The sequence below is a fragment of the Seriola aureovittata genome, chromosome 4, assembly GCF_021018895.1.
Source record: "Seriola aureovittata isolate HTS-2021-v1 ecotype China chromosome 4, ASM2101889v1, whole genome shotgun sequence".
Taxonomy (NCBI): domain Eukaryota; kingdom Metazoa; phylum Chordata; class Actinopteri; order Carangiformes; family Carangidae; genus Seriola; species Seriola aureovittata.
The window spans coordinates 27,332,448-27,355,398 of NC_079367.1; the positions used below are offsets into that span (position 1 = coordinate 27,332,448).

The window sequence follows — 22,951 nt, forward strand, 5'->3', positions numbered from 1 at the left end:
CGGAAATCCCCTCATATTAGAGTGAGTCTGGGCAACTCCTCGGGAGCAGCTCCGGGCAGTTTAGGGAGGATTTGATGTAATTTCAGAATGATTTTCCTGGTTCATCTTTGCTCGTCACCTACAGACGTCAACATCTGGTTTCCATGGGTGACGAACAGTTTTTGATACTGGGGTCTAAAGTGTTTTCTGTTGATGAATGTGTTAATGTTATCCAGTACTGCCTACACTTAACCATATAAGGTAGTTGGAAAAATTAGAAACATACTTCACTATAGTCCAGCTCAGTTGAATCAAATATACACAAGTAAATATAGTCTTAATAATCACTATAGATCTGAATCATAACCTATGCTACACTGTCATCAAACACTGTGCACTGTTAGATAATGTAGTTGTTACAATGTAGATATTACACTTAACTGTAATAATTTAAAAGAGTAGTTCGACATTTTGGGAAATATGTTTACTTGCTTTAAAGTAGAGTTAGATGATAAGATTGATATCACTCATTGTCTTAGCATTAAGAATGGAAAACTTGGCTCCGTTCAATGGTTGCAAAATCTGCACAAAACATTGAGACACAAAGGGTTTTTTTTTTAAAACGTGGCAGCACAATGATGCGTCTGGATACGTCTGGATCCCCCCGCAGCACCTTCCTCCCTCATCCTCCTCCCACGCTCAGGTGAGAATCTGTCTGTGTACCTTTCCCACAGGGCGTGGCCTCTGTGGATTTGTTATGTGCTGAAGTGACAGCTAGACAGACAAGTCGAAGCTCAGTTCGGAGCACCGAGGTCTCAGTAGAGGAGAGGACATATTGGATTTGACATGATAAAGTCGTTGAGTGTGTCGTCTGAGTGCTCCCTCCCTCCGTCGGAGGACGATGTGGAGTCGGTCTGCTCCGACGAGCTGTTGGGCTCCCAGTCCCGCCGCTGGCTGGCGGATCTGGTGAACCAGGATCTGCCTCCGGACAGCGTGGACGTCCACACGGTCGGCCGGGACGGGCTGTTCGTGGACTATCACTTTCCCCTGGGAGAGCTGGAGATGCACTCCGGGGTCACCTGGAAACGACCGAAGGTAAAGACAAGATGAAACTAAACCTTAAATATCTCTTTGTTTGTTTGTTTGTTGTCAGTCTGATCATGCAAGAAGTGATGTGAAAATGAATTTGTTTATCCTCTAAAGTCTGGTGTTTGTTGTTTGACAGGAATTCTATGTGAGTTTCTTTGTAGTTCAGAAACGACCTTGCAAATTACAGTTGTTCATATAAAACTTATAATCAACTTATAAAATATGATGCATCATTAGAGATGAAAGTACCAAACAGTATAGGCTATGAGGTCATTCAAATTAGCTTTAAATCCTCTAATCAAACAGTAATAATATTTCAATATCTAATATATACATACATGCAATACATAATAATACACTCTCCAACAAGTACTTTGACTTCGCTTCTTTTACTTGAGTAAAGATTTGAGTGCAGCGTTTGTTTTTTTTACCACTGACCAGTATGTTTGTGGCTTGCTACTTTTACTGAAGTTAGAAAGAAGTACTTCTTTCACAGTCGCTCTTGAATAGTTTATTTTATGGTAATAGTTAATAATTTATGAGATGATCACGTTTTGCATGTGAATCTTTATCTGCTAAGTAACTACAGTTGCCAGATAAATGTAGTGGTAATATTACCCTCTAAAACATCAGGTACACTGAATAGACAGTTGCACAAAATGAGTATACTGGAAATAGTTGTACTCCACTGTAGAAAAGAATATGTAGTAGGACATAAATATCACATGACAAAATTGAATGATTAAAGTAATGCTTTATTTCTGTAAATAAACCAGATCTTTGTTTCTGATAAACCTAAGTCCACATATAAAGTACTTATAAAACACTTACTGAGTAACATGGTCACATTTACAGTTTAACGCTTTTCCTGTAGTGATTAAAAGTACTTTAAACAGGGCACTTTACTTGTGTATTCCCATTTTAAGCTACTTTACTTCCACTCCACTACTTTGACTTCTCACATCTTCCAAAACTCAGTGTTTAATCTGGGTCACATTTCAGATGTATGAGCTGTTAACAGCTCCACCAGATAGTGACTTTACATCTAAACTTCTCACATGTTTGCATTTCAATACATGTTCAAATGATCCAATATCTCATAAAAAATGGTTCCTTCAACTCCTAGGCCACCAGTGTGATGTCATAAGTGATCACGTCTAAATACTTGGCTCACTATTATGTCCTCACAACAATATAACAGCAGTAATGTTGTCATTCCCTCAGAGATTCAAACATAAACAAACTATATGTCTGTTTTAAGAATCTCAAAGTAAATGCAATAGCAGATGCTCAAAGTTAAACACTGTAGGTAATGTATAGTTTAAAACGATTTACATGAGGATGTTGATACTGAAAGCCCTATAAATTCAAATGTAATATCATTTAATCACATTTGAATCCCTCTGTGAGCAAGACATGACATAACATTTATAATGATCAGTTTGTGGCAGAGGGGCTAACTGGCCAGGCTACCTCCATTTTTGTCCTCTGGACAGTTACTGTAATGTGTTTCAAAGAAATCACGTGGTGCTATAAAGAAGACAAACAAAGGCCTGCAGGGCAACAGGAGTGAAAGTGGTTAGGGCGTGTACCACATGGGGGTAAATGCCCTGGGCAGCTAGTCCCTGGCGCAACTCCCGACCAGCTGGGCCATTTGCTGCATGTCATTCCCCCGCTCTCTTTCCCCACATTTCCTGTCTGTATTCCCTGCTGCTATCAAATACAGGCATAAAAATGCTCCCAAAAAATAATTAAATGAAAAAGAGGAATGCTTTGTCCATTCACAGACACTTCTCTTGAATTAGGGCAAGGTAGGACAGAGTAAGGGATAAGACAAAACCTGCTGGTATATTTACCCAAGGCCTGTGTTGAGTAAATATAAGTGACATATCAATTGAAGACATCTCTACATGAAATTAAAACAGCTCCTGTAATGTGCTGGAATGAAGGATATTATTTAGGGTTACAAGTGGTGCAAAGTAGAATGCAACTGGCAGCTCAGTTTTATTTTATTTTTTCATTGCCACTGAGCTGTCCACTCTTATTTGTGATAGGTTTAGTGAGTATTTTTTCTATTTGCTGTGTAACTTAATGGACAAAACAACAAGATCGCTTTACATTACAGTGTAATACAGTCTCACACTTTCTGATTGAAATCGAAAACTGTCTGTCGCACACTCAACAACAATGAAGCCTTACAGGCTTCACGTGGGTTGCATTTATAGCTTAAGTGTTAGACTGATAACCCTTTACCCTGCGTACTTGTTTCACTTTAACTCAAAAGTTATTTTACTAAAGCAATGAAAAACGAAAGTGCCAATGCACACAGAGGAGACATATTTTATCCTCTGCAGTGTCAGACCGGATTAACTTCGGCTTTCTCCTCAGGGACTGTGATTCCTGATTGCGATTGTAACACAACACAGTCAGTCTTCCCTTCTGCTACTGACCCAAAGCCAAATATCTCTGCAGTAGGGATGGGCACTCGAAGAAATTTTCACTTGAAAAATAAGAAATTATCGTTATAGCTCGAAGTGTTCCCACACCCAACTTCGCCTGGCTCTCTTCATGTTTACCTGCGATGCCTACGGCGGCCCGCGCGCCGGCAGCTGACTATTCATTTTTCTCTGCTGAAAATTTAAATTGCTGCCACGTAGTGAAATTCATTGCAGTGCTTCAAAACACACTACACACAACACAACCTCGTTGATACACACGTTAGATCAATCAGATTCCACGTGATCGACAAAATTCTTAACGATCAGTTATAGATCATCGATTAATCATTCCCACCCCTGCTCTGCAGTGTGGGAAACCGTTTGGGTTCACAGGATTCCAAAAGTCAGTCAAAAGTGTGAGTCCTGTGGATTAGAGGACATATTTTGGTATTTAATTGATTTTCTTAAACTTGGGCATCCATTGCCTTTATGGTATTTTCTTCTTGTTGAGACTGCAGGAGGACCGAGGGAGACACAGAGCAGCAGGAACACAGGTTTACTAAGTGAGTTGTCAATAGCTGTAGCTTGAAATCCCACAAAGAGTGTGACTGAATTAACTTTGTAGTTTATCGGTTGCAGTTTGCAGAATTATCATCCTCACTTTTTATCTGCAGTCATTTCAACATGTGTTTTAATTTCACAATCTATACACGTTTTTCATTTTAGTCCATAAGTTTCTGTGCAATCTCAAAGGTACTTGAACATATCTGACTGTTGAGATCGCTGTAATTCCAGTTTATGTAGTCTGGACTTTCACAACTGAGTCTCTGATTTGCATTCTTCATACCACTACTAATACTAACCTTTCTATAGAGTTTCCAAGTGAGTAAAACAGGACAAGAAAAACAAGTGTCAGCGATCAGCAAAAACAAAAATGTAAATAAAAGAGCAGCTCATATTATAAAAGCAGATTTTAAGACCGATTTGTCCATCGTTCATCATCAAAGCGAAGCGATGACAGAGCAGTTCAGGTCAAAACATTTACTGCAACAGGACATGTACAAAATACTCTCAGTTGCAGGTTTATTACTGTAAGTCCACTTAAGAGGCTGCAGTTTATGGTGCTGTTGGATTGTTTCAAGTCTTATCTCCTCTCTGTTTATCACAATAAATAGGATGGGCTAAGTCATAATCATATATATTAAGGTTTTGAGATGGAACTAAGATCAGTCCTTCTGTCTGACTCTGGGTAAAACAGCAATGCTGGAGTATTCAAGAGAACAGACACGGTGCCAAGTTTATGTCATGTTGTTCTGATAGCTAAGATTTAATAATTAGCTGCCACTACCTTTTGCATGGTCCTTCCAAAGGTGCAAAATTCGTTTTTATTATTTGACTGTTTCCCTCTCCACCCCCTCTCTCATTTCTTTCCTTTTGGTGTCGATTCAATCAACAAACTCCCTGCTGTTCCTAGGAACTCTGTCCATCACCTCAGTTCATAACAAATGGAGCTACACGCCTGGATGTCTGCCAGGGAAAACTCAGTAAGTAGACGGACAGCTACTGTATCGTTACACAACACAGCATTTTCTGATGACTCCACAAAACACATGGTACACTTTATTCAAACACATGGTATATTTCATGTTATTTTTTGTTGCTTTTATGTTTACTGGGGTTTGACAAAGCCATATAACCTTATATCTAAAGTAACTGAATCACATGCAATACTTTAACACTGTTACAAAGTGGGATTATATTAGGGTAAATGTCTGTGACAGATCCATTGATAGGTACATAAATAAAACCTGATGCACCAGCAGGTGATGAAAGATGACAGATGCACTGTATCCAGCTCTCTTTGTACAGCCATGTCCCCACTTAGAACAATTCTACTAGGAATAACTATATTGAAACATTACCTGTGTCCAAAGTCAGGGGCCTGATGCTTTGTGGGGTGCAGCCCATGAGGGTAGGTCCTTATGAGAACCTTAAGACTATGTTGAACCTTCACATCCTCCACAAATACAATGGTCCAGTGGCACTGCAGAGAATGAAAACCTTGTGTGTGATTGTCCAGGGTGCTAACAAGAACAAACATTGAGGTAACAGTAAGGCTCACCCCCATTATTTACATCCTGTAGTAGATTTATCTACCAGTGACTTCTCAGGTGGTATTTTCCACCTGAGGACAAATACCTGTTCAATCCAGTTTGGTCATATGATATTTTCTGACTCCATGCACCATGCACCACAACTGTCCAGTGCACAAAGGACTATGGGTGACTGTGTTGTGTGTAAATGCAGATCCACAATCCTGATAACCTAAATCTGCTTTCTTTAGATGACTGCTGGTTACTTTCTGCTATTGCATCTCTCGCTGTGCACCGATCTCTCCTCAGCAAGGTCATGCCTCTAGAACAGAGCTTCCAGGATGGATACAATGGTAGCTTCACCTTCAGGGTAAATAACTAAACACGGCCTAACACGCCCGTACTTATACTAATTATAGTGTGAATAGGAGTAGGAATCATTTTCTTTATTCTAAAGGACTTTTGTGGCCTTTGTAGAGTTGGTGAAATCATTGTGACAAAAACATCCCTCCCTCTCTGTCGCTGTAGTTCTGGCAGTACGGGCAGTGGGAGGAGGTAAGGATAGACGACTTGCTGCCGACTTGGAACAACAAACTGATCTACCTCAGCTCCCCAGACAAACAGGAGTTCTGGAGCTCCCTGCTGGAGAAGGCCTATGCCAAGTGAGTCCTTGTCAATCAGTTGGTGTGTGCACATTATCTAAAGATGATCTCACGGCCACTTCATCGGACAGGAGATCCCCTTTGGCATTTGTCAAGTTGAAACATCCACTTGTAAACAAGGAATTTCAAAATCCAATGGGAAGATTGTGAATTATTTATTCTCATAAGGAGATAAATTCTTTTAATGAGCCAGTGATGCTTCTCTGGCAACACCCTCAGAATAAACCTTTTTTTTTTACAAGACAGTCTGTTGTGTAGACACTTCCATTGGAAGCACTTTTCTTGTTGATTTATATGTAAGTAAATCACCATTTTAACGTATAAACAATTAATTTTTTTAATGTACCATACATGTTGATTTTGCCTATTGTGTCTACGTAGCACATAACACGGGTATCTACATCAGTGTAGACACATACCGATTCAATAACTCTGATAGCAACCGTATCTTATTTACACATTCATCACATTATTCTGTCAAAAAGGGCATAAACTCCGTCCATATACTGAAGCTTAGGGACATCAGTTCATAGAAAAACATTAAGCTTGTTGATTCCTCTCTTCCTGTCTTTTTCTTTTTTTTACAAACACACTTCTCATACATAATTTACCTTTGAAGAGTATAACAGTATTTTTGTGCAAACAGATGACATTTAATATGGAACATTTTTTTTCATATGACACAAGAAGCTGATGTGTCTACTTGTACTGTAAACCTGAAGATCTTTTGAAGAGGCTAATAAATATTTGAACTATGCAAGCAATCTCAGCATACATGCGGAGGGCAGGAGTAGTTAGTTAAAACCATATTAACATATTAATTAACATAATTAGCCTCTGCTTTATGTCATAGCCTCAACATTTTATGTATGGCAGAAATAGTTAAAACTGTATTTATTATCTTAAAATGCACTTACCTTACCTGTGTTCTTAATCGTATAATCAAAGTAAATTATTAAGTGTTTCTTTACCAAACCACACATAAAATGGCAAAATTATCAAACATTCTGTTGCCCTTTATTAAGCACATCAACAACAACAACAACAACAGTAGTGCCCTACAAAGCTATTACTCATCCATTTGACATTTACAGTATGTCAAGTATGCTTGTCCATCATTCAAGATGGCTTCCCTTTCTTGTCCATTCAGGTCTGCACTTTCTTCCTCAACCCAAAGTTTGGCATACTGCCAGTTCCTCCTCTCTGGTTTTGGATTGCATCAGGCAACTCCACCTTAGCTGAAAACAAATGCCAGTTAATTTCCACCTATTCTTCTGCCTTTTTGCAGTCATGCTACATCCTGGACTCAACATTGCCCTATGGAAAAGACAGAGAGAAAAAAGGTTGTCTCCCTATAGAATAACTGCTACACAAACAGTATAATAACCTCTATTTTTCACATAAAAATAACATATTGCATTCTTCTTTTCAGATTTAGATATACTATAAATAGTATACACTTTAGCACATAGCATAGAATGTATCACAATGACACTTTACAAGTAGCTTTTTGTCAGGATAATCCCAGTATAGAACAGGGAAACCTGCCTACCGCTTCCACTGTTGTCTCAACATCTTTTGCGTCTTTTTCTTAATTTTTAAAATCTTGGTTTATTAAATCCCATGTAGCGCTGAAAGAAATGATGTACCTAACCACATAACCAGAAATCATCTTAATGATAAAATATGAAGCATGGAAACACCTACACATATTAAAATGTTGCCACAGAAGCTTTGCTTGAAAAACACCACAGAGGTCAGACTCATCTTCCTCTCTAGTCTTCACAACAGAAGTGTATGCCGCCAGAAATAATTCAGGCATACTGGAAAATACCTCCTTATTTCTGGAATAGATTTGATTATTTTTGTCCCTCTAAATCTGTTTAGCTGTACATCTATTTACCTATGCTGCTCTTTAGGAAATGCATTTCCTTTGTATGCTCAATAAAACTTTGGCTAATACACCTTTGTCCAGGTACCTGTTGATGTCTGATGTCTTTGTCCCCCCTGTGTCTTTGTCACAGGTTGAAAGGTGGCTACAGAGCTCTGGACATGGGCTTCCCTCATGAGGCCATGGTTGATATGACGGGCGGGGTGGCTGAGGTTTTGAACATTGGCTCGCTGTCCAGAGACCTGCCGGCCTTCCTCAGATACCTGCTGTCTAAAGGAGCACTCATCAACTGCGCCAACAGCCAGGTACAGTAAGGAGGTTAGCGACCTGACAGGTAAAGAAAGAGGTTTTAGGCTAGTTTAGACTAGTATAACAAAACATGTTTGCACTGAGGCTTATGTGTATGTGATGAGACATGTAATTCTGTCTGTTACTTCTGTGTTTTTCCCTCCAGGGCTCTCTGGAGCAAAGGAATGCATTAGGGATCATGTTCAGACATGCCTACTCTCTGACCGCAGTAGAGAAGGTAGTTCTCCCTAAACATTGTCATATTTTGTATATCTCACAGAGTTTGACTCAGGCAATTTTCACAGACTTTACCTAAAAATAGATAAAATTAAACACATAACCATAAATTTCTTCACATAAATTCCAAAAACACTATTGTTGATATCATAAAAACAATCCTCATAGCAGCGTGCTTTTGATATGTTGTTGGACCACAGCTTCACATATTCTTTCTCCTTCTCTGACAGGTGAAGACAACACATGGCACCGTGGATTTGGTACGAATCCTCAACCCCTGGGGCAACACTGAGTGGGAGGGGCCCTGGAGTGACTTGAAAGGGTTGGTACCAGGCCAGGAATTTCCTGATTTTAGGGACAAGGTCATTTGGCCTTCGGTGTCACATATGTTTTTAGGGAAAAGGCCATTGAGTGATTGAGTGCGTACAATTAAATAACTTGACTTTCTGATAAGAGAAAAAAAACAAAAAAATTACACAAGTCACATGAAAATCGAAAACTATTGGACAATCTCCCGTCCTTGTCCCGTTAACAAGGACGGGAGCTTGTCCTTGACTCAACTTCACCTGCGCAGACGTGTGTGGAAACAAAACTTGCACACTAAGCGTTAAGAGGCAGCAGTAGAAAGCAAACAAGCTGATTACACTGATTTATCGTCTCTGTGCAAGAGCCGCAGTGAGTTTGCAAAGTTTGAGACAGATTATTGTAGCAGGAGTAGAGCAGCTCCTTTCAGGAATAGATCAGTATGTAGGTTGTGTGTGTAGCGGGTGAGAGAGAGGGAGCAGTGATGCTGGCGTCCGGAACAGAGTTAACTAGTTAGTTAGAAGTTAGCAGTTTAGTATATGCACACAACCAATCCAAGCTGCAAAGACTGCTCCAGGGACGCTTTTAAAGCAACCTTGAGATTTTGGCAGTAGCATTGTCACAGACGCCACGCAGGGGCAACGACGGCCATGGCTGGCGTGGCCACCATGAAATTTCTACCCTGTTTGGTACACACCAAAATTAGCCAGATTTTCAATTGATTTTATAACTTGACTTTGTTAAGTGTGGGATGAAAATGTTATAATGAAAAAAACCTGAAGTTTACCTGCAAGATTAATAGATATTCTCCCTCTAGAACTACCTGAGATAGTTTGTGTGATTGTGGTTGTAGATGTAAACTGACCTGTCTAGGCCTTCTCAGTCTCAGGTGTCTCACCTATTTCTGTCTGGCTTTAAAATCAAATTTAAAAAGAATTGGTCCATCAAAAGAACAAAAGTTGTAGTCCATGCGTCTTGACTCATATCCTAGCTCCACTTGTTTGTGTTTACTTATAGAATTCAATAATGCAGAAGATGTCTCTGAGGTTATGGGACAAAGGTATTAACCAACTTCGCAGTACCTTTTGTTTTCCTGAGAAAGTGGAATAATTGGGAAATAAGTATTTTACTGCATAAAAATAAAAAGTGTCCCTGCTTTTCTGTCTGTCTCTGTCGTCAGTCCAGAGTGGAGAACAGTGAGCACTGAGGAGCAGAGAAGACTGGAGAGAGTGTGCCGGGAAGACGGGGAGTTCTGGTGAGTTTGTGGTGTCATTGTGTATCAGCAACATCTGTCTGTGACATGCATCACTGCTGATTCTGAATCTTAATGTCCGCCTCCTGCAAACACGAAACAAAACACTCTGACGTCTCCACGACAACAAGAACAACAGGGCAAACAAGTCCACTTACCTTGACATCTCTTTTTCTTTTGCACACATGCTTTTGCTGGAGGCATTATGTTGTCGGGTTGTCTGTTTATACACCAGTACGTCCATATATCCCATTCGAGTGAATGCATTATCTCAGCAACGCCTCCAGGGAATTTGTTCAAAGTTGGCACAAACATTCACTTGGACTCAAAGATGAACTGATTCGATTTCGGTGGTGTAGGGGTCAAGGTCACTGTGAACTCACATTCTTGTGAATGCAATATGTGAGGAACACCCTGTGGGAATTTCATTAAATCTCGCACAAACATTCATCTGGACTCAAGGATGAACTGATTAGAATTTGGTGGGCAAAGGTCAAAGGTCACTGTGACTTTTTGGGCATAACTCCCAAATTCATACATTTATTATGACACAATTTAACATGTCTAATAAGATAAAATGATGGAGTGATGACATTTTATACCCAAATGGTATGGTCAAAGGTCAACTTCACAGTGACATCATAATGTTCTGCAAACTATTATTCAGTGCTGTACCTCAGAAAGGGAAGCTTGTGACCATATTTCCTGCAACTTGATTGGTTGGTGGAGGCATACAACCACGAGGTGGTAATTCTAGCTTTATTGTCATTTATCAAAGCAAGACAGAAAGAAACAGGCAGGCAGTGTGGCATCTTGATGGACAGTGATACAAAGCTACCCAAACACAGCTGCTACAACACTGCTACATCACTACTGACTCTGAGTCTGTTAACATATTGTGAAAATATACACATGAAATGTCTCAACTTACCCGTTTCTCATTCTTTCCATCAGGATGTCAGTGTCAGACTTCCGACAGCAATTTGAGGTGATGGAGGTGTGTCACCTGACTGACACTCTCGGAGAACCAGGCCCCGGCGTGCTGCCGTGGAGCTATGTAATGCATCACGGGAACTGGGTGCCAAGTGTCACAGCGGGAGGCTCTCCCCAAGGGGGTAAGGCAAATGATGATACAACTACAGATAAATACAAATACGAGAGAGTTGAATTTTCATTGAGAACCAAATTCAGTGTTGATTGTAATTATTCAAGCTGAGCAATTGACTCTGACTGCATCAAAGTTTGTACCTGCCAGTCAGCAGGTAAAATCAGCAGATGGTTTTCCACTAGGGATAGGAATTGAGAGCCGGTTCCAGTCAAGAACCGGTTCCAACTGGTTCGATCCATCGACATCATTTGCCTTTATGCTTAACGATTCCCTTATCGATGCCTTCCACTTAGGTCCACTTGCCTTGCAAAACATAACGTCACACTTTCACGAGAGGCAGTCAGCGTGAACAATAACGAAGGAGTCGAGGAAGTGTGGTTTAATTTAACACAAAATGACGCTAACAGCGCAACGTGCAATGTCCGAGAGTAAACAGCATCCCCTCCTCGAGGGATTGAACTTGTTCAGTGTTCAGAGACTCATAATAAAATTTGTGTCGTTGATACTGAAAACCTGTATAGGCCTACTTTTTTCCGCACAGAAAATCCACAGGAATCGATAAAGGAATTGATAAAGAATCAGATCGATAAGCAGAATGGATAATGGCATTGGTATCAATAAAATCTTATCAATTCCCAGCTCTATTGTCCACACAGTGAAGCTTTCACATTGAAAAAATAAAACCCCACCACCAAACATTTGTTCAGTCTTTGTAGAAGCTGTGATCATGCTCTGAGAGACCTTACATGTCTTGATAACATATTAACTCCCATATGTATGTTGTGTTGATTTGAAATTAGTGTATAAATAAGGTATTTGTAAGTGTTTGTGCTGACCAGTTGTCATTGATGTAGTACTATATAAAGAAAAGTGCCGTACTAAAACCGTGCGTGTGTGTGCAGGTTGGTATTGGCAGAACCCTCAGTTCTACCTCGTACTGTCAGAGGTGGACGGTGGCAGAGCGGACTCCCACAAGACCTGCTCCTTTGTTTTGGCTCTGATGCAGAAACACCAGAGACGTAGAGGCATAGACCTTGCCATGGCCCTGCATATATACCAGGTACAAACACACACACACATTGTAGTTTATTTATGGGGACTTGTCATTGACATAATACCTTCCCTAACCCCTTACCATAACTCTCACCATCACAGCCGAATGCCTAACCCCAATTTATCCTAACCTAAAGCTAATTCTACACCTAATCCTTAAACCAAGTCTTAATCCTCAAATATCCATTTAAACTTACCCTAACTTTGACCTAACCCTAAACTAAATCACTGAGCCAGTAATCAAGTAGATTTAACAATGACACAATTTAACATGGTGAAATGCTCTTCTAAGAGCCTGGATAGCTCAGTCGGTAGAGCATCAGACTTTTAATCTGAGGGTCCAGGGTTCAAGTCCCTGTTCAGGCGAGAGAAGTTTTGTGCTGTTTGCAACAGACAGGAAGTGGACGTAAATAAATCACGTTGCTGCCGTTGAGGTTTGGTCTTTCCACATTGGTAATGGGGAAGTACACAGACCTTTAAACAGTTCACTAGTCTGTCAGACGTCTAATACATACGGAAAACCATTCACACACCTGGGCAATTTACAGTCACAAATTAACCTGCATTTGGTTGGACGGTCTGAGGAAAGACAGGTAGCAGAGGAAAGACAGGTAGCAAAGCAAACCCATGTAGACTCGAGAGTTGTGTCTCCGATTTACAGTGTATATACACTATATTAATCTGTTTTCCAAGTATCTTCCTGGAGCCTCACTGTGGACTACAATACCAATTTAGCCTCTTCAGTCAGTGAGCAGTGTAATATTCACTTTGTTTAACTATGTGGCTGTTGAAGTGATATTGTTGTGTTATTGTAATTCATCCTTTTCCCCTCTGAAATCCCAGAATTTGTGCTTTTATAAAATTTCTCATAGTAATACAGTGTAGATGTCAATATTAGTGACAGAAAGCAATATGTGGACTTCTGGGGCCAGGGCCTGGATAGCTCAGTCGGTAGAGCATCAGACTTTTAATCTGAGGGTCCAGGGTTCAAGTCCCTGTTCAGGCGACAGTAGTTTTAAATTGCTTGAAGCAGACAGCAACAAGAGACAAGGCAATGTAAAGGTAGGCATTCAAGTTTAGTCATTGCTCATGATGCAGTTTAGAACTTGACAACAGTAGCTCAGTAGCTAGTAGAGATGGGGTACATGTATGTGTTATAATTCTGTGCTCTCTCTCCAGGCCCATCCTACAAGGAAATACCTGTCCTCTGAGGAGCTGCGTGCTACTCCCCCCGTCCTCTGCAGCCCTCATTACTCCTCACGTCGGGAAGTTGTTCTTCGTGGCTCCCTTAAACCAGGTCGCTACGTCATCATCCCTTCCACCGCCGAGCACAATCAGCAGGGAGCATTTCTCCTCCGGGTGCTGACAGAACAGGGCAACGCAGCCACGTGAGTCATGGATTCAAAACAACATGCTCATACCATGATGGTAGAGGGGTTTGTTTGTTTTTTAACAGATCTGAGGCTTTAAGATTAGAGATTATAAATATGATGATATGTTTTAATGCTTTGTTTTCAGTCCAGCTCACAAACCATCGCCACAAGACAGCTCTTACATAACAGAGGTAAGAGACAAGTTAAATTACACATTATTCACCATTAGTTATTATTCACCTAGTGAAGTTTATGTTAGAAATAACAGTCAGAGAAGTGACCACAAGGGAGCAACTTAAAACTACTGTCGCCTGAACAGGGACTTGAACCCTGGACCCTCAGATTAAAAGTCTGATGCTCTACCGACTGAGCTATCCAGGCTCCAGTGTGTTCCCATTGCATTCCATTCTCTCAGATACATTAACTTTTTCTGTTGTATTGGTGTTGTAGTATATCTTATTATAAAATCATCTAAAGCAACATACTTTTAATTTTAGGGTCTAGGGTTCAAGTCCCTGTACAGGTGAGAGAGATTTAACATGAAGATGAAAACAGGAAACACATTCAGTATATGGTATAGAAGTTCATTATTGGGCTGTGTATTTAGTCACAGCTCTACTCTGTAAGTCATTTAGTTACCCACTACAGTCACAACTCAAATGTGAGACATAGTAGAGTACAGTAGTAATGCTGAGGTACCATCTAACTACATGTTCTTTCATTTTTGTGACCCCTGATGGCAACACCTTAAAACTACTATCGCCTGAACAGGGACTTGAACCCTGGACCCTCAGATTAAAAGTCTGATGCTCTACCGACTGAGCTATCCAGGCTCTATATGCATGTTAACATAGGTGTGTATTCATCCCCCAGTTTCCTCACACAGTCCAAAGGCTTGTAGATCAGTTTAATTTGTGATTCTAAAAAGCCTGTAGGTGTGAATGGTTGTCTGTTAGGCTGTGTTAGCCCTGTGATAGTGATTTGTTTGAAGGTGTGCCCACTTCCTACCCAGTGCATGCTGGGATAAGTGCCAGATAATAATGATTTAGATAACGGGTGAATAAATGTAGTTGATTTTGATGTTAACTGACAACTGAATTAAAAAAAAAGAAGTTTTCCCCGCACTGTGTTGCCGCACAAAGTTGCTATAATTCTGATCTAGTGACAGAACAGTGCTTTTGTATTGAATCCCTGCAGTCAAAAATTAAATGATGTGTGGAAAACAGAAATGTTCAACATATTGAGACGCAGAGGGTTGATTTAGTTTAAGTTCCAGACTCTGCCTCAAAACATTTCTTTAAAAAAACCCTGCAAAGCTAAAAAGTTGTGAAGTTGCCATTGGTTTGTAAAAATTAAAGGCTTGTTTTTAAATTCAGTCTGTATTTTCTTTCTGCAGCCTTCATTTCCTCACCAGGCCGCTCTTCCTGCTCTTAAATCTACCAGACAGCTGTTCAAGAAGCACTGCAACAAGGTGAGACTTACCTCCACGCAGCTGCTGTGCATCAAAAACAGAGCTGGCCTGACTAACATCTGCAAATAGTTTTGAGCTTTAACCTACTTTAAGTGCCATATGGATGTTTGCAGCACTGGAAAACACCTTCATTCCCACACAGATTAGACAATCACAAGAATTCATTAAAAATGTGTTCCCTGAACTAAATGGCAGTTGTCAGTCCTGCTGTGTGTGGTAAACCCCAGCCTCATGTGCAGTTACTGGTTTAAACCGCAAAAGTCTGCCTGTGTTTTGAAGTGTCTGTGTGAGTGCTACAATGACCGTTATGTCTTGTATTGTGAATGTTTCCTGGTTTGTGTCATCAGAATGGGGTTTGCAAACCAGTGCACCTCCACAGACTCCTGACTGAGGCCATACAGGGAGGAGGTCAGTGATGTCTCTGTCTCTTATCTTGGGTGGAATAATAGACTCGCCCGGTCGTGTTTCTTTCATCAGGAGATTGTATTCAACGATTGAATTCCTTTAGTGAGGAGTCACAAGTCAAAAAGTCATAATAAAATAATGTCTGATTTTGATATTTATACAGAGGGTTTCTCTTTTGATTTTAGTATCACGTTTTACAGGGATTCATGTGGAGTCATGTTATACCACAGACATCTACAGCTGATCCAGTAACAAACAGTTAAAACCAGAGCTGATTGGTTTGTTGCAATCGCTCCATCTAGCTTTTAATCTGATGTATCTGTGGAGCTGAGGCCAAATCTATATCCTCCAGTCAGCCGCCTTAAACGTATGTCTTTAGATGAGTAAAAATTTATTTTTTGTTGTTTTGACCTTTTTAGAGCACTTGCCTGAAGTTTCATGGCAAATGTGTTCTTGAAGTTTCAGGTTAGGATTAGCTGAGGAGATCAAAGATGGTGACAGATAGGTCAGTGTTTCAGAGGGAACACGCCCACCTATGTGAAATATGCTATTTGGGGTTCATTAATCATAAGAATATAAGTATTCATGACACTAATTGCTTGGTAGAGCTGCTGACCCCACCCCTGCCTTAACATGCAATCTACAACTCGCAGTGTGCAAATCAAGGCCATTAATTAGAAAACAGGCTCACCGTCACGCTTTAAAAACACTTTAGTAACATCTCATCTCATCATCTCACATCATCATGATTTAATGTGATGTTATGCATGTTAAAATGTCCACTGGTGATGTTACTTGTTGTCTTCAGTGTTGGCCGGCAGTGAGAAGAACCTGGCTCTGGAGCACTGCAAGAGCCTGGTGGTCCTCATGGATGTATCCTTGAAAAAGCACACACAAAAAAAGACAAAGCACTGAATGAATGACAACAACTGTTGAGGTCTATTGGTTGGTCTGGTTAATTTCCTTGACCTCAGTGTTTTATCCAGACCCAGGGCAACGCCCAGCTAAACTGGCCAGAGTTCCAGAGTATGTGGGACAAGATCAGGAGATGGACGGTAAGCTCATCAACATCAACATTCCACAACAGTAACATCAATTTAAAAAACATGGCTCAAATCAGTCAACACGGCTGAAATCATCAAAAACAATATAGAATAGATGTTCAGAGTGGTTGTGTGTGAATCAGAAAATTGGTTGAGGGAAAATTTATCAAATGGTGTCAGTGTTTCCAGCATGGTTTTTTTTTTTCCTGTTTTCTGACTTTTTCTTTTTCTTTTTCTAATCCCTCTGTGTTTATCTGTGTACTGTGAACATTGTGATGCTGTGTATTGGGGACTGCACAACAACAACACTGCCATGTTACAAGTCATTGTTCTGGATAAAAACCATCCATGCTGTACTCGTATGTTGCTCAGGAGATTATCCAAAATCCCTCAAGTGAACACAAAAACTCAACGAATTTGCATTATCATCATTTAAATACTGAACATATTCACTGGCACTGTGCTTTTCAGTTGGTCAAAAACTACACAAAATGAATGTTGACAAAAATCTTTCCATTACTTAGCAGCAATGTAATTAGTAAAACATGATGTAGTTTAAACATTTAACATTCATAGGTTGCCATAGTTGAATTTCAAGTTTTCACACAGCTCCAACCAAAAATGCACCACAGGACCACAGACTTGAACTTGTCTTGTCAGATATTATGTCAGAGCGTGGCAGTTTTTCATGCACTCAGTATGCTGTGTTTAATCTCTCCTCAGGATATCTTCCTGGTGTTTGACAAGAACAAAACCCAGCGCCTCGAGTATCAGGAAGTCGCTCCTGCTCTGAAGGCAGCAGGTAGGACTGAGAACACACAGTGAAATAAATAAATATGGACTTCAATCACACTTTAAACATTTCTGAGCTGTTTCTAGCAGCTCATGTGTCACATGTGTGCATGATTTTAGTGCTCAGGTTCCATATCAGTCAAGAACAATTTGGCCAACAGGGGGAGCCAAACAACCTCTCTTTTCCTCTTCCTCTGCTTTTTAACATGGTTCTTTAATAAAGGCGGGGGTAGCTTGTGTTGTTTACTTTGGTTTCACCACATTAAAGATACAGTCACATATTATACTGAAGTGTTTGAATTAGATCATCAATCTGCATTTTTCATGTTTCTCAATTGAGCATGATTGAAAATAGTTTTTGATAATTGTTTGGATTATTCAGATTCTGCATGGAATAATCCAGTTTAAACTGGTAGGGTATGAAAACTTACGACAGGTTACATCAAATCCAGTACAAAGGCTGGATAACTGTGTGTGCAGACACCGACATGTCAGTCGGTAAAGAGTATTCTGGCCTTTCTCTATTGGTGTTTACGCTTAAATAATTTAGTGTGAACTTTGTCCTAGCAGCCCTTTGAAATCATAAAAATCCCTTTCATCACTGGCTTCACCTCTAATAAGGCAATCAATAAGAATTCATTTTAAATTGCTTTTTTTGCTTTTTATCAAATAAATGCTTGATTAAACCTTTACTTCCACTCAAGTAAAACACTAAGTCAGCAAGATATCGAGAGGGGATTAGTACTACTCATAACACTCTTTCCTCCTCTGTTTTCTGTTCTGTTTGGTAACATTTTGGAAGGTAAACTGAACTGAACAGTAAGCACATTTACAACAGGCTGGCAGATGCCTGTAAATATGTGAATTTTTAATATGTGAGGTTCACTGGCAGCTGTATGTCTCACAAGAGAAAATGTCCTTGCCCATTGTCACTGCACCTGTTGAAAATAGTGATTTATTCTGATCTAAGTCTGTCTCTGCTTCAGGCATCATGGTGGATGATTTGGTGATGCAGCTGGTTGGACTGCGGTACACAGAGCCTGACCTGACCATCAGTTACCCTGGCTTCCTGTACCTACTGATGAAACTGGAGAGCATGATCCGTAAGGGAGGGAGATGAGGGAAGATTGGAGGAGGATTAGGAAAAAGACAAGTGGCGCATTGTCACAGTATGCAAAATGCAGAGGAGATTAGAAACAATAGCTTGTTTAAGTCACTTAAACGCTCACATCCCAAGTAATTCAGTCTAGTATATCCTACTGGTAATTACCACTATAAGGCTATCGTGTGCAGTTTTTACCAGTAAGGAGTTTCTTTATAGTAATAGTCTATTGTCTGTGATGAACAATAAGAAGATGTAAAGAGGGACAGAAGAGGAGAAACAGAGGGGATGGGAGGATGTGTGAGGTGACAGGGGAGGCGTGGGAAACAGATGGGAGCAGATACAAGAGGAAAAGATAAGAAGAAGAATGGCAGAGGATAGAGAGATGTTTTCAAGTACAAGTTAGAACAGAAAACATCAGAGACCATGTTTGATGCTGAGAGCTGGAAAAACTGCAAAGCAGGAATATTTGAAGAGTTAGGTTTTTGTGCACGGTCTTTGCAACTGATTATTTTTGTGCGAATGTGTGCAGTGTTAGTCATGCTTATATGACAGTTTGTCACCACACCCTACCTGTGTTAAAAAACGGTTTTGCTGCTGCTTGTATTTCTAATTTTTTATCTCCAATTTTTGGAGATAACAAAAATTCAACAATTTTTGAATTTTTTTTAGAAACAAAACAAACAAAAAAATTGTTACATGAATTATAAATTATAAATCATAAACTTAAATAAATAATTATAAATAAACAAGAAATTTTAGTAGCTACAGGGTTTCAGGCTAGGTTTGTCAAATCAAACTAAAACAAAAGTATTGCTGATGTACATTTTACAGTCATTCAAACTGTAACTAAATAAACATTAACCTTTGAAGGTAGAAACTATGAGGAATATGATACATTTTTGTCTACTTTTTGTCAACTAAATGCTAATGTGAAAGGCCAATGAATAATAGACAGTCAGCTGTATGAGTAAACACACAGAGCCAGATCTTGCTCAGCTAATCTCATGATACACAAATACAACACATGTGAACAAAGTGGCTCAGCAAGCAGTATAAAAGTGTTTTACTTCAACTTTAAGATGCAAATTTATCTGTCTCACTGTAAAACAAACAAACAAACACTGACAGTGAGATGTGTGACAGTGAGTTGGTTCAGTTTATTTTATTATGTGCTTTCATCAGAATGTAACAACCTTCCTGGCTACTACTACATTAGAAAACTAAAAGTAAGAGTCACTGACTATCTGACATTTATACATTTAAACTGCCGTAGATTTTTATGTACAAAGTTAAAATGAGATGCCAAAATTATCATTATGGTTTGACCTGGCAACAGCGATGTGAAAAAATTTACATAATTTGTTTTGGCGTATATCATGGCCAGATGGGTGGTGTCTGCCAGGCAGGACAGGACAGTATAATGAGCGTTCAGAAAAAGTTTAGAAAAGCTTGTGAAAGTCAACTCAGTCTACAGAAACTAATGCAAACTGTCCTGACACCGTAAACTCCATCCACCTCGTCCTACAGCTAGAATAAAATAGAAACATTTATTGGCCATCTTAGTTGAACTGTGTCTGATTTGTACATTGTTTTTGTCCTGTTTTGCAGACAAATTTCAAGCGTACGACATGGTGGGAATGGGAACTGTAACTGTCAGCTACAGACAGGTATGAACACAGATATACATACATATGGCACTAAACAGACGTATTTATATATTTCTTATATATTTATAATATGAATGTTTCAACTGATACATCTCAGTTTGGCACGTTCTTTATTAAACCTTTCAAACACGAAAATAAAGTCCTGTAAATTGAAATAAAGGGTTGTCATTGAAGCAGATGAATTCAACTAAATGTTTTCTCATTGGTTCCAGTGGCTCCACATGACCATGTACAACTGACCTGACCTGGTCCACTCAGTCGGATTCAGCAGGATTTGCTTAATGTAGTGTTTTCTGCTCTTCTGTTTTTCCCGCTTGATCTTAATATGTTGTGTTTATTTTATATATGTGACAGAAACATGTAGCAAACTAAAAACAGGCTTTGTACTAAGAGATCTTGTGCCATTAATCCCCCTCTTGTATGGTGTCATCATATTGTCAAACAGTAATAAGAACTCTCTTCAGTCATGGAAACATCTGGGGTCAAATATGGAATGCAGATGAGCTGCTGTGACGAAAACAGAAGTTTATGATTCACTGTCATGGTGACACTTCAGCAAATGTCACCTCAGTGATTCAGTGAATGATTTATTGACCTCTGACGTTATTTCTTTACTCTTATCAATGGTCCCATAATCATGGCTTCAAACAATTATATCCATACAAAGCAGTTTATCATTTATTCAATTAATCATTCAGAATGATCCTGTATTATGTCCTTTATTATTGTGATGCCTTAAAGCTGAAGTGAAAAACAGTTCTTCCCAACATGCTGTCATTTAAACAGTGATTCATTTCTACTGTAGGATGTCATATACATGATTGTTCTGACAAAATGTAGCGCTTTGTTTGAGCATAATTCAATTTCAATAAAGAATATTGAGTCAAAGTCTGTAAGGTGGTTCTCCAGTTTTCTTTATCTCAGTATTTTCAGGTTTCTGTGCCTTTTCCTTTTCTTTTCTTTTCCTTTGGTTTTATTACATCATTTTTTTGTATGTACATATTTTGTTAAATTGTTTTTTCAAATTAATTCAATTTTAGGAGCATAGAGAATGTCCAACGGGATATGCAAATGTATAAGAAGGTATAGGTATGTCATAATCATAATAATTAAAAAAAATATTATTATTATTATATTTATTTAAAATAAAATCAGATGACCCATTTTTGTAGGTCTGGTTGTGTATGAACTACTTCAAAAAATGTTTGAGTTCTGTCATGAATAAGGATGACTTCCTCTGACCTCAGAGATATTCACAGGAATATCACAAACATTTCTGATGCTACTGTGTGTTAATGTTTCAGTTTTATTAGTTTCTTTGGTCCTGTATATTCTGTCTCCCTTTGCAGCAATCCCTCATGATGTGGCCTTTTCCCTCTGACCAGGCCATGATGGAAAAGTTAGATCTACTGGATTGGTTGAAGAGGTTCCCTCTGCAACTTCTCTGCAGGCTCTGTCTCTGCAGTGAGGGACCCCCGACCACAGGGGATACTTTGAGAAATGATCCTCTGTTCTTTGCTAAAGTCTGGTATGTGTAAATATCCGTCTTCCAGCATCATTCTTTAAAGCGAGAACGTCAGAGATACACATACCAGAGGCTGTGTGTGTGTGTGCGTGTGTGTGTGTGTGTGTGTGTGTGTGTGTGTGTGTGTGTGTTCAATATCCTGTTGCACTGATTGCTGTGTTAGTTCAAACTGACTTTTAGGCTAGCATGTGGTAGTCATACATCAGCCCCGCCCTGTCGCTCCGTCTCTCTTCCTGTCTCTTTCACCTCTGAGATTGCTTTATTGAAATGAATATTGATAATTTTCTTGTTTTGCTTTTGTCTTTCTTTTGCTCTTGTCTACCACCACATGTTCATATGAAAATAAAAGCCATCTTCACAATACATTTAAAACATAACAGGCTGTGTGGGCTCAACCAGTGGGTGGTTTCACAGAAACATGAGATAAATCAAGACCAAAACCATTTCATAATCCAAAAAAACAACAAACTATAATTGTAAAAAGATAGGTTCATATTTTTTTCAAGTATGTCTTGAAACTAAGTTCATATGCCCACATGGACATTAAAAGAACCTTTGGTTGCTTTAAATGTTCCTCTTTAAAGTCAAGCCTCTGAAATACAATAGAGGAGGACTGACTTTAGTGCTCACGGCTTTGTCACGTGACACTTAAATATTTTACACAGCAGCATCTATTTCAAGAAGTGGTGACCCTGTTGCACTAGATAACTAACTAAATTAACTAGCGATAGTTTTCATAGGGACTATTTCTTCAGAAGAGGTTGGTTTCATGAAAACTTATGACAAGGATAGATTCAGCTTTACAGTTAGGTAATATAATTTTTATAATTTGGGTGAACAAACTCTTTTTTTGTAGGATTATGACCAAATGTGATATGGTACAATATGTGCAAACTGGAGTTAATAGTCATGAGAATATGCTTCAGCCTTCATATCATCACCCCCTGTGTAAACATCACCAGCTACATTTGAGACTCAGTTTCCTTTTGTTCAACCCCTTTGTAAAAAAAAAAAAAAAATTAAAACAGTCCATTCATAAGTGGCTTGTTCCTGCTAATGAGTCCAGACCAGACTGTAATTATGACTCAGGCCTGTTTTGACCAATCACAGAGATGTTAGTAGCAGAGTTGCACTATATGGCATCACATGACAGCATCAAAGCTGAAGCATGGTCTTG

The 22,951-nt window shown here is 39.4% G+C and overlaps 1 protein-coding gene and 4 non-coding genes across 6 annotated transcripts; 3 read left to right on the forward strand and 2 right to left on the reverse strand.

The window, feature by feature from the left end:
* The first annotated feature begins 732 nt into the window (after window positions 1-732).
* On the forward strand, window positions 733-21,144 carry zgc:85932 (uncharacterized protein LOC405875 homolog). Of its 2 annotated transcripts, XM_056375132.1 has the most exons (20): window positions 733-1,074; window positions 4,981-5,050; window positions 5,851-5,969; window positions 6,128-6,261; window positions 8,286-8,457; window positions 8,607-8,678; window positions 8,908-8,999; window positions 10,161-10,235; window positions 11,187-11,347; window positions 12,243-12,400; window positions 13,573-13,781; window positions 13,912-13,957; window positions 15,163-15,237; window positions 15,585-15,645; window positions 16,451-16,515; window positions 16,629-16,697; window positions 17,409-17,487; window positions 18,464-18,580; window positions 20,191-20,249; window positions 20,462-21,144. In XM_056375132.1, the coding sequence occupies exons 1-20, from the start codon at window positions 826-828 to the stop codon at window positions 20,486-20,488; spliced, it is 2,109 nt and encodes a 702-aa protein (XP_056231107.1). In that variant the 5' UTR covers window positions 733-825; the 3' UTR covers window positions 20,489-21,144. The 2 variants fall into 2 exon arrangements, 1 of the variants encoding a protein (XP_056231107.1); XR_008827418.1 differs by lacking the exons at window positions 15,585-15,645; window positions 20,191-20,249; window positions 20,462-21,144 and having other exon boundaries at window positions 18,464-18,520.
* On the forward strand, window positions 12,687-12,759 carry trnak-uuu (transfer RNA lysine (anticodon UUU)). Its single transcript has one exon. It is a non-coding gene; the product is annotated as a tRNA-Lys (tRNA).
* Window positions 13,327-13,399, forward strand: trnak-uuu (transfer RNA lysine (anticodon UUU)). The gene has a single exon. It is a non-coding gene; the product is annotated as a tRNA-Lys (tRNA).
* Window positions 14,075-14,147, reverse strand: trnak-uuu (transfer RNA lysine (anticodon UUU)). The gene has a single exon. It is a non-coding gene; the product is annotated as a tRNA-Lys (tRNA).
* Window positions 14,527-14,599, reverse strand: trnak-uuu (transfer RNA lysine (anticodon UUU)). The gene has a single exon. It is a non-coding gene; the product is annotated as a tRNA-Lys (tRNA).
* Window positions 21,145-22,951: the final 1,807 nt, after the last annotated feature.

Excerpts from the sequence above, each read along its gene's own strand:
- zgc:85932 (XM_056375132.1), top strand. The coding sequence starts at position 826 with ATGATAAAGTCGTTGAGTGTGTCGTCTGAGTGCTCCCTCCCTCCGTCG. Across the intron at positions 8,679-8,907 it reads CTCTGACCGCAGTAGAGAAG|GTGAAGACAACACATGGCAC; the intron begins GTAGTTCTCCCT and ends CTTCTCTGACAG. Across the intron at positions 10,236-11,186 it reads CGGGAAGACGGGGAGTTCTG|GATGTCAGTGTCAGACTTCC; the intron begins GTGAGTTTGTGG and ends TCTTTCCATCAG.